The sequence below is a fragment of the Chenopodium quinoa genome, unplaced genomic scaffold (genome assembly GCF_001683475.1).
Source record: "Chenopodium quinoa cultivar QQ74 unplaced genomic scaffold, ASM168347v1, whole genome shotgun sequence".
Taxonomy (NCBI): domain Eukaryota; kingdom Viridiplantae; phylum Streptophyta; class Magnoliopsida; order Caryophyllales; family Amaranthaceae; genus Chenopodium; species Chenopodium quinoa.
Genome location: NW_018742763.1, coordinates 2,734,724 through 2,749,889, shown reverse-complemented (window position 1 = coordinate 2,749,889; position 15,166 = coordinate 2,734,724). Strand labels below are relative to the sequence as shown.

The 15,166-nt window shown below is 39.2% G+C and overlaps 1 protein-coding gene across 1 annotated transcript; it reads right to left on the bottom strand.

Moving 5' to 3' along the window:
• Positions 1 to 14,341: 14,341 nt before the first annotated feature.
• On the bottom strand, positions 14,342 to 14,873 carry LOC110724384 (nonsense-mediated mRNA decay protein 2-like). Its single transcript, XM_021903803.1, has 3 exons — positions 14,783 to 14,873; positions 14,570 to 14,658; positions 14,342 to 14,512 (listed from the first exon to the last, which is right to left on the bottom strand). The coding sequence occupies exons 1-3, from the start codon at positions 14,871 to 14,873 to the stop codon at positions 14,342 to 14,344; spliced, it is 351 nt and encodes a 116-aa protein (XP_021759495.1).
• Positions 14,874 to 15,166: the final 293 nt, after the last annotated feature.

Sequence of the window (15,166 nt, the reverse complement as noted above, 5' to 3'; positions counted from 1 at the left end):
AAGAAGGGGCGGATTCCTATTCCACCTGTTGAAGCGCTTGTTCAGCTCTGTGTCTGAACTCTCAATGATAAGGAAGGTGCTCCGCTAGTCCTTCCATTTGTTTGCTTTACCTTTTTTCATGAGGTAGCCCCTGTGGCTCGTCAATTGATACCAGCCGATACCGCTTGCCTTAGGGGTCCGGCTGAGGTAGTTCATGTGGGCGAAAGCCTCGAAGTTCGGCTCCACCCCGTGCAGTTAACACCCGGCCACATAGCCGAGTACGTTCACCCAGGAGTTCGGGGCTAACTTCCATAACCCCAACTCATACCGATCCAAGATCCGCTGAACAGCCGGATGTAGTGGGAAGCGCAGCCCAGCCTTTATGGCCGCCTCGTAGCAGCCAAAGAAGGCGCCATCATAACTGGTACCAGCCGGCCAGACAACTGTGTCTTTTGGATCCGGCACGAACACTAAAAAGCCGGGGCCCATTGTGTGGTTTGCGATAAAGCTCCCCACTTTCTCTTGCATGGCCGTGATCCGGCCTCGAGGTACAGTGCAGTAGGAGGGGGTATTTTTCTCTCGGTGAGAGGCGGATGGCTCCGCCCAATCGTCCCTTTTCTCAACTGCGTGAGAAAGCCTTGCCTCTTGTAGGCGACTGTTTTTCTCTTCTGTGTCCAGAGAAGCATGGCCAGAAGAGCTAGACTCGGATTCGTCCTCTGACGAGTCCGAAGAGGACGACTCCTCCCCTCTCCCGGAGGGGCCCGCCTCTTCTCCTTTAAAAGGAGCAGGAGAGAATGTAGAATTGTCAACTGTAAAATGGGAAGGGGTCACTTTGACTCCTCCCTCAGAACTGTCGGCTTTCAAGCCGCTTTGTTTCACTTCCACATCTGGCGCCTGGTCAGATGTTTCACTAATCGGCACCCTGTGGGAGGAGCCGCCTGCATAGACACAGATACAATCGGACTTTGTATAAAGGGCAAAGATGGGTCCAGAAAAGGGCAGGCGGCACTCCTAGTCCTAGATTCAGCCGTCCCCGGTGACCGGCTGATCATTAACCTAGGTCGTGTCGTGTGCTTCCGTGGTGCCATTTCAAAAAAGAATAAAGTAAAGAGAAAATTAAGAGTAAGAGAACCGACGGTTACCTGAACGAGTGACGATTGATGAAGTTCTGAAAATCCTTTGCAGTCGGCTTGTCAGAGCAGGCGGTAGGCAGAAAGGGTCCAAAATGTCAGAGCAAGTTCAGGGGTCCGAATGTTCTCTCACAAAGTTTTCAAGTGTGAAAATGACCGAAGTCAACACTCCTTTATATAGGCGAAGTGAGAGGGCGAAGGGTCACTTCCAGAATTCAAAATTTTGGCGGGAGAATCTCTCGGCCTCTCGCCGAGTGACACCTGTAGCAGGCCGTCGCCTGTTACAGGGCGACACCTGTCACAGGTAACACGTGACCAGTCACGTGCCACCTGTGAGGGGCAAATGATTAGGGGATTTTGCTCCCACCAATCCGAATGCGCCACGTGGGCCAATCAGGTCCTGCCAAGTGTTCCCTAGTTGGACCTCTCAGGGCTTGCCACGTGGCACACACTTATTCGTCCGCCTTGGACCTATTATGTCATGACACGTGGCATACTCCATGCCTAATGGAGAAGTCCGAGGGAAGCCCAATCAGCCCAAGGTTAACCTAAACCTAGATTGGCACGTTTCCCGAGGTTATAAATACCTCCCTTAATCCTCATTAAGGGAGATTACGCAGATTACACACATTAAACACTCTCACCTAGAGAGACCCAATCACTTTAATTTCCGCATTAATTACTCCTTAATCAAGTACTAACTTGACCGTCGGAGGCGGATCTCCAATCATCCGGAGCATCCGTTTGTTTTGCAGGTACAGGCGTCCGGTTCCAGTCTCGGAATTTTAACTCTCCCGCAGGACATCAGAAAACCCCGAAACAACAAGTATTTGAACTTCATGGATTTTAATAAACTAAGAAAAATCCAAACTTTGTTCAATATGGAATTTAGGGTTAGAGTTCCAATCATTTAAACCTTTAAAGATTAGAACTTTAACATATTAGGAACTTAAAATTACACATTCACATCAAACATTCACACATTATTGCAATTAATTTGCAAAATTTGTGAAAAACAAGTTTATGTGAAAAGGCATATCAACTCAAGCACAAATTAAAACTGCATAATTATGCTTAAGGATATTTAAAATAGCAGTAGATTAGGGATGCAATAATGCATTTAATCTAACCTTGTAATGCTTGCATTAATCAAGGCTTAAAAGATTTAAAATTTTCGTTGAAAAACAAAAAAACCCCAAAAATCTGGGTTTCTGGTTCGAATTTGGCTTCTGGACAGTTCTCATAGAGGGTTGAATCTGTTTCAGAATGTCGATTCCACCCAAAAATACTATTTCTGAGCCAAAATCTGGGTTCGATAGCCAAATCGATAAAAATACGAGTTTTAAAATGAATTAAAATGAGCTTCTAATCGAATTAGAAAAGCAAAACCAGAAATTAAATATTACTTTAAAACACCATAATTAATTAATAATTGCAAAAATTAAAAGGAGCGTGGCTCCGATACCGCTGTTGGGTTTCGTAGTGACCCACACTACGCGGAAAGAAACCCGCCAAGACCCACCCCCATAATAAATGCAATTAATAAGAAAAACATAATTAAACACAAGAAAGGATAAAAGATTATACCTTTGACGCGTGCTTCGCTCAACAATGAGCACTTACTTGAACCCCGAAAATACGAGGTCTCCAACGGGATCGTACCCTCGAACCCGACCCGAGCGTCCTAAGTCTCGAAGGTTAGTCGAGACCCGACAAAAAAAAACTATGAGTTTTACGAATCAAGGTTTACTCAAATCAAGAGTTGCCTTTTAATTCCACTCAAGGTTGTGTATTCCAAATACCTAAGCCTTAAGTATTTATAGGGAAATGCACCCTTCATTTCCAATCTCCCACCAATGTGGGAGAGTTGGTAAAAATCAATAATTTATTTATTTCCAAATTAAATAAATAATTAAGATCAATCACAACGCGACAAGTGGCAATAATTATATGCTTATGAGTGATGCCCAAGGTTTGGTGGGGGGGACCATAGCCTTGCTCCCCAAGGCTTTGCTTGGTCCCCACACCCACACACAAACTGCCTCAAGGAGGGTTGTGCTGGCTGCCAACTAGTGTGCCAGCTAGCACCAGCTAGCAGCCTTGCATCCCAGCAAGGCAGTGTGTGGTGGTGCTGGGCGATGCTTGGCGCTGGTGCGTGCTAGTACTACCATGCTGGCGCTGGCCCAGCACTCCCACGCATTGCCTCGCACACACTCACATCCCTCGCACAGGCTCTACGCATAGCCATGCCTGCCAGCCCCTCACGCACGCAAGGCCTAGCATGCGTGCTGCTAGCGAGCCACGCATGCTGGGCTTGGTGCTGAGCGATGGTGCACATGCACACGCACTAAGCGAGGCTAGTGCTGCTTACTAGCTTGCTAGCTTGCTAGCTTGCTGTGCTTGGTGCTGCCATGCGAAGGCACGCACGCAAGCACACAACTATGCGAATGCTCGGTGCTGCATTGCGAGGCTGCTCGGCGATGGTGCACACGCACACGCACACACGCATGTGCCTAGTACTTCGATGGTGCTGTGCGTGGTGCTAGGGCTGCGATGGCGCCTAGGCATGATGCTAGGTCTGCGATGGCGCCTAGGCATCATGCTAGGTCTGCGATGGCGGCTAGGCATGATGCTACGCCTAGCACACCATGGTGCGCTTAGCACACACATAGTGCGCCTAGGCTTGCGATGAGCTAGCCTAGCCTAGCTATGGCTATGCTCATACTTGTTGCTTGTAATTTTGCGACGCTCGGTCTCGACGCCCTAGGCTCGATATCCGACGTCTGTATTCGTAAAACTCTGTTGAATCATTAAATAATTCGGATTAATTCGTCATCTCGGATCGGTTGTTCGATTGGGTTCTGACAGGTGGTATTTTAGGTTGTTACTAAGACACCTCTATCAAATGATATTTGTAATCCTAAACATGCAACTAAAATAGCATAGAGGCAAGTTAAGGGTCGAACACAGGGAAACGATTAAGCACCGCTATTTATCTCCTGATGTTAATCTAATTCGATCAAGAAGTATGGTGGGTAAAGTAATGACTAAATGGGATAATATAACAACTAAAACAATCACTAGGGGGAAGGATCAAACATGCTATGAATTCAACGAAGTTAGGCATCGGAAAATAGGTTTACATGTAACCCAAGCAACTCATACAAGGCAATATTAAGAATACTCTCTAATCACCTATCGGGAATAAGAGCTTTCCTAGCTAGCATATACTTACACTATCGCCGTAAGGCATACAAGCTAAGGTCATGCAATAATCAATCACCTAATGACTATTCCTAAGTCGCACTATTGTCACGATTTAGTTCACGTCATTCAACAACAACATGCATATGGCCATAAACATGGAGTGGCTAATAAGTATAAGCACAAGGAAGATTTAATCACAAATATTCCAAATTAACCTAGCATAGCATACATCAAACTCAAAGCATATCTTCACCAAACCCCTAGCAACAAGAAACTACTCACTAGTTATAACTACAACTACAATTATACTAAGCAACATTATAACCAATGAAATAGTAAGAAAGACAAAGTTTTTATCAACTAAAGTAACAAAGGTAGAGACTTTAATCATAAAAACAAGAGAAAATAGAGAAATATACCAAAACCTTCATTGAAATCCAAATAAAGAGCCATACATCATTCAATCTCCAAGCTTGACCATACATCAATGTTGCAAAATTACTTCTTCAAAAACTAAGAGTAAAACTAATGTTCATGGACAATGAAAATTACACTAAAAACTATCAAGATTGTTTAATACAAAAGTGGCTAAAACAAAAACCTAGAAAAATTCCTTAAAATCTCTCCTCTAAGGTTTCTATGCTAAAAAAAATATCCCTATGATAGAATGTTGTCCCTAGTTAGCCGTTTTGCCTCCCTCTTTTAACTTGGGCTGAAATCGGGATTTGAATCAGCAGCAGACAGGCGCGCCCGCACGTTAAATGATGGCGCGACCGCTCCTCGAAATGCGCACCCGCTCCAAAGTGGGTATTTAATGGTTGGTCCAGCTCATCAACGCGCCCGCGCTCAAGGGATGCGTGCCCGCGCTTATAGGTGGCGCGCCCGCTCCTCAAGTGGCGCGCCCGCGCCATTTGTCTGCTCTGGATTTCTTCCCGTTTTGCCCTTGTTCTTTCCATCTCCGAATCAACGGAATACACCTGCAATCATGGAACAGGAAGGCAAGGCGTAATACAACGAAAGAGGAGGGGAGTATAGACTACCTAAACCACATGAATACACATTAAGCGCCACAAAGGTAGAATACTCAAACTAGGCAGATCATGGAAAAAACATACTAAAATGGACCGAATTATTACTAATACTACTAGAAAAGACTATCCTAAGAGCGACATAAATGTCACTCATCAGGTTCGACCCGAAGGGTTCAGTTAAGATTAAGTTGTAATATTAATTGTACCTTAATATTACTGATCGTAAGTGGCCTCCACCTAGGCATTCCAATCACTTGACCTCACTAAGGAATTAGCTCTGTAATAATTCTGAACCCTCTATCAGAATAATACACTTGTTGGTAGGACACTATTCCTTTCATGTTTTGCTTTTACAATTTGGCAGATATTTTACTTGGATCGGTTGGATAGGGATCCTATTCAGTGGGATTTTTTTTCCAAGAATTAAAGTGTGGACTATGCAGCAGATTGGAAAGGCAACAAAATCAAACAAATTGTTGTTCGGCGACTACGGGAAACTAGGGGTAAGCACTTTTGTATTTGTATGCATAGTGTTCTGCTTCAATAAAATATGGTTTAGAGTAACCTTTTTCCATTTGTATTTCTTTGTGTGGTTCAAGCTATTGGATGTTGCTTACGGTGAACAACACCCAAGGGATGCAAGGGATAGTGTTGGACCCCTACAAGCTGGAGTGAATAATGTGAGGTTTCATCTTAAAGTAGTTGTTTCACCTATGTACTTTGAATCTGAAGTAACTTTATTTGGGTGCAGATGCATGATTTACTAGTGGCTAGGGTTAACTTCAAGGCTAGGCAAAGGAGGGGTCGAATGCCTGAGCTAACAGATCAATGAGCTCAGTTATTTGTGTATTCATTTCAGTTTGGAATGAGTAATAAGGGTTCTGGAATAATCGATTTTGTTACAGGATTTAGATATTCTAATTTTTAGTTTGCTGAATACTCAATTTTCAGTTTGTCAATTAACGAAAATTTATTCGAATTAATATTCCAGTTGTTCGTTGTATTAATAATAATAAAAAAAATAAATTTTAACTGTTGTAGAAGAAATTACTTGTGAAGGATCAATATGGTAATGGAATAAAAAAAATGTCAAGGTCTATAAGGTTGTATGGCAAAAATATCAAGGTCCTGAGATTAGTTTCAAGGCAGAATAAACTTATTCACCTTTCAAAGTTAAGGCTTTGAGATGTTGTTCAAAACTTAGATTTAGTTCAAAACTTTTGCACAGAATATGATATTGCGAGTTAAAGTAAAGTAAAATAAGTATGAATTAAATGAGACCCGTCAACCCATAGGACTTCCATCTTTAAGAGACCTAAAGTACCCTAGTAGATAAACTACACTTTGAGTATTACAAATTTACTCTTAATGATAGTATTTAAGAGACCTTTAGCGCCAATAAAAAGCTCCTCACTTTTACTTACTATACTTTTAGTATTACAAATTTTTGATATAATATATTTTCTCTCAATCCAATCTAATAAGGTAATGAAGCACTAGAGAGAAAAGTATTTTGTGGTTAACAACTCTTGCTTGTGCATGTTGTTGATAATTCTTGTGTGTGTTGTTGTTTTCTTCTTCAGATAGGTGTTGTAGAGCTGAAATTTAAGTTAGCCGTTTAATTCTTCGTATAGTAGTCGTTAGGCTTCAAAAGTAACGTTTAAAAAGCAAGTTTAGATAAACGTTTAAACTTGAAGATAAACATTAACTTCACAAATATATCCAATATATTCAAACATTTAAACAAGCAATCAAAGTGCCAAAATAATAATGGACTTTAACATATTAAATCTGCACTTTGACGTACGCATGGTGGGCTACGCCAATTCGTGCAGCCCAATAACATAATACCTGTATTACATTTGGTTTGACTTCCCATCATATAGGTAAATAAAAATAGCATACATGAAGGTGAAGTCTTCAATCTCCCTCTTGATGGATGAATATGCCGCAAAATAACAAAGCATCCAGCATTAAAATATATCTAAGAATGAATATGTCGAAAAATAATCAAGCATCCAGCATTAAAATATACTAGTCTTTTTCTCCCCCTTGGGAAGAAATTGTTTTTTTGGAGCATAGATTAAAAATCAAGTTTTAATACAAACCAACGAAAAAAATAGTTCAAAGAGTGGACAAAAACATTAGAACGCCTTGACATCAAACATTAAAACGCTTGTTTCGAACATCATCCCTAGCTTTCTTTGCCCACCTTCCGTGAGCCTCTCTCTGGATCTTGTCCTTCTTCATCTCATCAAGCCTCCTCAGCTCTTCCGCATGCCTATACTTCTTCACAACCCCAAACACTTCAACAGTAAGGATATATAGATGGCTCGGTTTGCAAAGGGCGAAGAATAGGTCGGTTCCTTACACTTCGCTCGCAATTGAGAAAAACATTGGCAGATTTTTCACGAGCATGTTCAGGAGCATCCTCATGTAGAGGCATAATGCTACCGGTTGCTGTGAAGGTAAGGGAGTTTAGATAGAACATCTGATTGATTTTTGCATTAACAATCGACAGAAGTTCATGCGTTTCAACAAGTATGGTTTCAAGATCTTGGAACTGAGTCATGGTATCACGACGTAGTTCATCAAGACTGAATTCCATATCACAACGTAGTTCATGAAGACTGAGTTCCAAAGCATCAATGGGGGAAGAGGACGTAGAGGGGTCAGCAGGGCCTTTTTCTTTGGCCACAGAGGATGGCAGAGCAAAAAGATCGTCTGAAGATAATTTAGAACGACGCTTCCAAGCTCCGTCAGGAAGACAAAAGATCCCAAGTTAATTAAAACACTCTATACCAATATTTGGAGTCATGTTACTTTCAATTTCCTCATTTTCCAGAGAAATATCAAAGTACTAAAAAAATTTTGGCAGAAGATTGGCGTAAGGAAGAGGAATTGGCCAGGAGGAAGAAACAGAATGAACCATGTGGTTCAAAATGATATATGGAAGATCAATGTCATAGCCATTTAGAAGAAGATAAATTAATTAAAGAGTCTGATCAGTGAGAAGTTCCCTGGAATTTGTACGGGGAACGATGCAATGAACAAGATAAGTAAAAATTATTTTTGGCTCTAGCTTCAAAGAGGAATGGGTGAATTGCTTGGATTTTGGAAGGTCATCTAACAAAAATTGTTCCCGGGCCTTAGAAATGTAATCTAGGCGAGAAGGATAAGAATCCCTAGAAAAATCAAGAGATGTGTGTAGAATGTGAGCCAAAGTAGATACAGTAAGAGAAATTTCTTTCCCTTTGACTAATGTTTCAAGAGTAATCTCCCCTCTATTTTTCTTGACAACCATATTGATATAAAATAAACGAGTAATACGGGGATAAGCTACATTCGAAAGAGATGACATTTTAAACATGGATGATTGTCGAAAAAGCTTAAAGAATTTTAGGGAAACAGAATTGATCAAATCGATATCCATCTTCTTAGAAATACAAAGTTTACAGGAATGGAAACCATCTTTCCATTTTCCATGAGTTTGATTATTTCTAAACCAAGCAGAGGGAATAGATGAATGTACCTCGACTTCAGGATTATGCTCAGGAACAGGGGGGTCTTGGATGAGAGCATTCGAATATGATTCCGAAGGCTCAGAATAAGAAACTTGAGGTACCTTTTATTTGGATGAAGCACGAGTCCGAGCTTGTTTGGAGGTTTAAGGCTTTGAAGTAATCGATTTTCTTTTGGGCGCCATTGATGAAGGAAAGGATATATATTTCTAAGAATGATGAGTTTTGTATAGGGAAAAATTCAGAAATTTTGGAGGAGAGATGAAGAAAAAGTGACGGTTGAAAGTAAGAGAGATTAAAAGACAGAGTGAAAGTGAAAAGAAGTGGGAAGGTGAAGTGACGTGATGCAGGTTTCAAGGAGGGGGTATGACGGTTGCAGTCTTTAAATGATTTAATGAGGGAAGGTAGTGAAAATCAAGGCATTTTCCCAGCGATATTTTTTTTTATATTTTTTAAAAGAAAACATTTATGTTCCAAATATTAAGGCTAAGGTCTTGAAATAAGTTGCAGTTTCACATGCAACAAATATTAAAGCTATAAAAAACTTTCCTTAGCTCCCCCTACGAAGATGCTTGCCGAATAAAATTAAATCTATCTTTACTTAAAGGCTAGAAACAAGAAAACCTTGACTTTGACCAGATCATTGCTAAGATATATGTGAATATATTTTGTTATTGTATTTTATTGAAGCATATATATAGATTGATATGCATATAATCGATTACCTAAATTTATGCCTAAAATTGCTTACACATTATATAGGAACATATAATTTAGATTCAAAGAACATATTAATCACATTTTATTGTCTAAAATTGCTTACGTATTAACCACATAGTTTTTGTTGTATTCTATGCAAGGAAAAATGAAATAATTGGCGGCAGGGGCAGTTATGACGGATGAAAATTGTGGCTTTTCAAAATTGTGCCTTTTCATTTCTCTTTCTGACATTGCTTCATTTAATGTGTTTTACAGACCTTTCAATTCTCTTCAAAGTTTTCTGTTTATACCCTTTTAGCTTTCTTTTCAATTCTCCATTTTCTTTGAAATTTCTGTGTAAGCAGCTTTTGGTTTCCCCAATTTCTTTGAATATTTTCCTCTTCTTCCTTTTATAAGAAAAATTATGGCTAACAATAGGGAAGTGAGTGAGTTCAAAGTGCAACTTGAAGTGTTGTACGCTGAATTGGCTGAAATAAGTGCGTAGGAGAAGGTTAAGGGAGAAGAATTGGCTGAAATTAGAGCGCAACGGAAGGTTAACAAAGATGAATTAGCTAAAATTAGAGCGGCACATATGGAAAAGCTACAAGAAGCGAGGGTTTTGTCGGCCGAGTTGCAGCGGCTTCGGGAAGCGCGCATTGCAGAGCTTTATGGGTAAGTAGATGAAGTCCGTAGAAGGGCTTTGGCAGGTTATGGCGGAGATGGGCCGGCTGTTGAAAAAGTGGAACCTGTTGAGAGGATTATTGAATAGGACAGGGGTGAAAATGTAGAAATGTTGGTGTTCGAGGAGGTCATGTAGAATATAGGGATGATGGTGGTGTTGAAAGAGGTCCTGTAGAACACAATGAGGTTTGCGGTGTTGATGATGAGATGGAATGCATAATTCAGTATAAGAATCACCACAGATCTGCTCTGGTATTGTTTTTAACTTGCGTATTCGTGTATGTTTGTTTGTCTTTGTATTTGTGTATTAATATGTGTGTAGGAGAGACTAATTTTGATCTTGTGTTGTTTTCCTTGTGCGTAGCCGCTTCCTAATCATTCGAAGTCTTTTGCTTTTTCTTTTACGGCTCATGTTCGAGTTTAACGTGGTCTTGGAGGGCCAGCGTGGATGTGGAATTGCTCGGTGCTAATATTTGTGAGACTCATGGTCTATTCATGTATTCTGGTTGGGAGAACTTTGTGGCTGACAATAATGTTGAGCATGGTGATATTCTGAGTGTGCGTTATGTTGGTCATGGAGTTTTCCATATTAATGTGTTAATTGTTGTTGTTGATGATGATGATGATGCTGATGATAACTAAGAAATTAATTGTTTCACATATGATGTGGTTGAAGTCAAGGTTTCTTGTGTCTAGACATTATCAGAATCATTGTAATAAAACATAAGTCAAGGTTTCTTAGTTGATTCTTTCTCTTTATTTACTGCCTAACTGCTGCAATAGAATTGATGAAATATTTTTCTCAAGGGATTACATTCACTGACTTCCCAATATATACAAAGTACAAGGCATAATACAAGGCATATATTTAGGTAATCGATTATATGCATATCAATCTAAATATATGCTTAACTAAAATACAATAAAAAAATATATTCAACAAAATATATTCACATATATCTTAACAATGATCTGGTTAAATTCAAAGTTTTCTAGGTTAAGGTCACTTTGAAAAGAGGGTAAGTTCATAAGGGCCAAACAAACGAGTAATTCGGGGATAAGCTTTATTGATATAAAACAAACGAGTAATACGAGGATAAGCTATATTCGAAAGAGATGACATTTTAAACATGGAAGATTGACGAAAAAGCTTAAAGTAGTTTAGGGAAGCAGAATTGATCAAATCAATATCCATTTTCCATGAGTTTGATTATTTCTAAACCAAGGGAATAGATGAATGTACCCCGACTTCAGGATTACGACCATTCCAAATTATCACATGTTGACCATTAGCAAATTTTAGGCCATTAGTAAACCGGTTAAAAGTTTCAGACCTAACGGCAACGTTGAAGTTTCTGGTTCAACATAAACGAGTCACATCCGAGTTAACTGTGAACCAAATGGAAGACAATGGAGTATTAATTTGCACGACGTGGAGACCACCCTTGGTTGCATCAAAAACGACCTCTCGAGATGGAATTGGGAGTGAGAAAGTCGGTGTATTAGCCAAATCAAGCACAATCTTCATATCAAATATAGGAACAAGTTCGGTAGGAATATAGTAAGGAGATAAAGGGCATTCCCAAATGCAAAACCATTTCATGAAATGGCGACCCCTTTGGGCAGGTAAGCGGCCACGTCATCAATTAAAGGCATGTACGCCGGTCGGAGTGGGTAAAGTTGGGAAAAACATTGCATCATCCTAAACGGGGTGCCGTAAGGGCTACTGTACATCGGGTAGGAGAACAACTCGGTATGCAACTGACGCAAGCTCACCTGATTGAACTCGGATAGATCTTGGTCATTGTAAAAGTAATGGGTGTCGTTGAAGTCCATTTTCGGGACGTTTTCAAAAGGAACCCTATTAAAGTACATTATCGGGCCATATTTTGAGAAGACACAGTAATTTGCATCTTCCCAAGCTACTTCGTGATGGACAATGGCACTTGAGTTCTTGAATTCATGGCGAATTTGTTGTTTGAGGTTTGTTGGTCGAAAATAATGGATGTAAAAAGCCTAGAATTCATGGAAGAGAACGGAGGGAACAGTACGGTATGAGTCGTATATATTTATTTAAGTAGAGTAATATGAGGATAATATCAAACATAGGGAATCGTGGCAAACAATGTAGTGCAAGGAAGAAAGTGAGTTAATCAAATTATAAACATTGCCACCAAATGATTATATTAACAAATGTCACTGAATCAAATGATTAATAATGTCAGTAAATCAAAAAATTAATAATAATAATACTATAAATCACCTAAAATTCGCTACACATTATCTTTAATTGAATAATTAATGTACAACCATTACAAAAATTGTGCAAGTGCAACCATTACAAAAATTTTTTAAAAAAGGGTAAAGCAGCCACAACATATTCAATCCCATTGAATTGAATATTGTGTCTTAGTAAAAGATAAATCGAAGATCAAACCCTCCAAACCCTTCACACCATAAACCCTTCAAACCCTAAACCCTTTTTCAACTCTAATAATGTAACAATTTTTGGTAATTATAATGCGCATTATTTTCTAAATTTTACATTTAATAATTGACATTATTTCGTAAAAATCATAGTTTGGTAGTTGATCAAATTCGTCTATGTAGTTGATCGAAGTAACGATGTTCATGTATTGTTCCATTATCTAGTTGATCATCGAAGTTCAATTGTTGTTCCATCTACTGTTCCTCCCTAGTTGATCATATTCTTCGTCTCCATTGAAGCACTACGTTCCTTTTGTTAGATTTATTAAGTGATCAAGTAAACGTTGTTGCATTTACTGTTCTTCTACCGAAGTAACGTTGTTCCATTTCGTTTTTCATAGTGGGTCATGTTGTTCCTCCTACTTGATCGAACTTACATTCTGATATTTATTGTTCGTCTATATGTCTCTTTGATCAAAGTAACCTCAAACCATATATCATTCTTATAGTTGATCAAAGTAACGATGTTCCATTTATTGCTCCCTTACTTGATTCTATTGTGCAAGTTGATCGAAGTATCGATGTTCTATTCATTGCTCTTCTAGTTGATTCTATTGTCCAAGTTGATCGACGTAACGGTATTAGAAAATTGTTGATTTGCTCCGAGTTGAACGAAGCAACGTTGTTAGTTACTGTCCCTCGTCATCCATGTAACGATACTTATGATATTAGTAAATCATACTTTTAGGTGAAAAGATTACACAATAATTTATTAATTGTTTTTTAATAAATATTTGTTAGATAAAATATTTTTTATAAAAATAATATTAAAAAACATTTCTTAATTAAAATGGGTTTACTTACGACACCCCTTGGTTGATGATGAAATGGTTTTGCAGACGTGCTTGCCCTTCAACACATCGCTACATTCCCAAGGAATTGATTCCTATATTTGATCTGATAGCATTCGTCGAGCTAGACCAAACGCTGACTTTCAAATTTACAAGGTTATCTTTGCCATTGTTATGGACAAAGCAAGTACATCCAAAAGGCTTTAAATAGGAAACATTTGGCTTTTTCTTCAAAATTGAGTGAATTAAGCAACAGTTTGAAACATAGTTAGCTGTATGCACAACTTTTGCCCAAAAATATTTTGGTAAACTGTGTTCTAAAAGCATTGTCTTAGACATGTCCAAAAGAGTGTGGTTCTTACGTTCCACAACTCCATTTTGTTGAGGTGCTAAGAAATTGTGGGAAATGCCATATTTTGCATAAAAGTTTTCAAAATTCAATTGATCAAATTCTCTACCATGATCACTTCTTACAGCGACTATAGGTAGGTGTCTTTGAAAATTCTGCCAAAGACTTGGGTCATCAGTCAAGGAATTCCATACGGGTGCTTTCATTTAACAAATATAAACATAGTCTGTAAACTTAAACTTAAACTTAAACATATTGTTTAGGTTACAAAACTAAATATAAATAAACCAACCTAAATCCCAATATAAACAAGGGCAAATTATAAACAAACTAACCTAGATAACAAATTCATTTAACAAATGCGGTCATAGTTGCTAGGAGTGCGCCGGTAAGCATCTGAATTGTCTGACCCGCTGTTGTCAGCATTACCGGTAAACTCATCTCCACCATCATCAGAGACAGAAGACTAGTGCCCTCCATGATCAGTTTCAGAATCATCATCTTCATCAGCTTCACCCCCGTCCTCATCCCTATTTTCATCATCTTCATCTTCTGCATCTTCATCATCCTCATCATCAGCAGTCCCCTCTTCTGCGTCATCAACATTCCCCTCTTCTGCATCATCACCGTCACCCCCCTATTGATTGTATTCCTCCATCTAATCATCACCATGACCACCATCATCAACACCAACATTCTTAGCCACAGCACCACCCCTGTCCTCTTCAATAATCCTCTCAACAGGTTGCACATTTCCAACAGCCGTGTCATTTCCGGCATAACCTGCCATAGCCGTTGAACGGATTTCATAAACTTGATTGTGAAGGTGTGCAATTCGTTGTTCTTGGAGCCGCTGCAACCAGGCCGACATGTGATGCTCTAATCTTAGCCAATTCTTCTATCTTACCCTTCTTTTGTGCATTGATTTCGGCCAACTCTGCGTACAACACTTCAAGTTGCGCTTTTACCTCACTCATGTCCCTATTGTTGTTAGCCATGGTTTCGCCTATAGGAAGAGGAAAAATTTTAGAATGTAGAAAAATCCCCCACATTAATTTCTAAAGTCATGATTTCCCACCTCAAGAACAAAAACCGAAAAAATATTATTTTAAAATTGGGAAAAAAAAACCCTATAATTCTTTGCCTTCAACCCATTGCTGGCGAAATGAGGAAAAGAACAAGGAAAAAAATAGACACCCCATTAATGGCGACATGAGGAACAACAAGACAGAAACAGGAAAATACCAGACACAATATAGCAAATGCAGAAAAATAAGCATGATCACCACAA

Coding starts and splice junctions, on each gene's coding strand:
- LOC110724384 (XM_021903803.1), bottom strand. CDS start 14,873: ATGGCTAACAACAATAGGGACATGAGTGAGGTAAAAGCGCAACTTGAA. Junction 14,659..14,782: donor AATCAATGCACAAAAGAAGG/GTAAGATAGAAG, acceptor CGGCTATGGCAG/GTTATGCCGGAAATGACACG. Junction 14,513..14,569: donor GTGGTGCTGTGGCTAAGAAT/GTTGGTGTTGAT, acceptor TACAATCAATAG/GGGGGTGACGGTGATGATGC.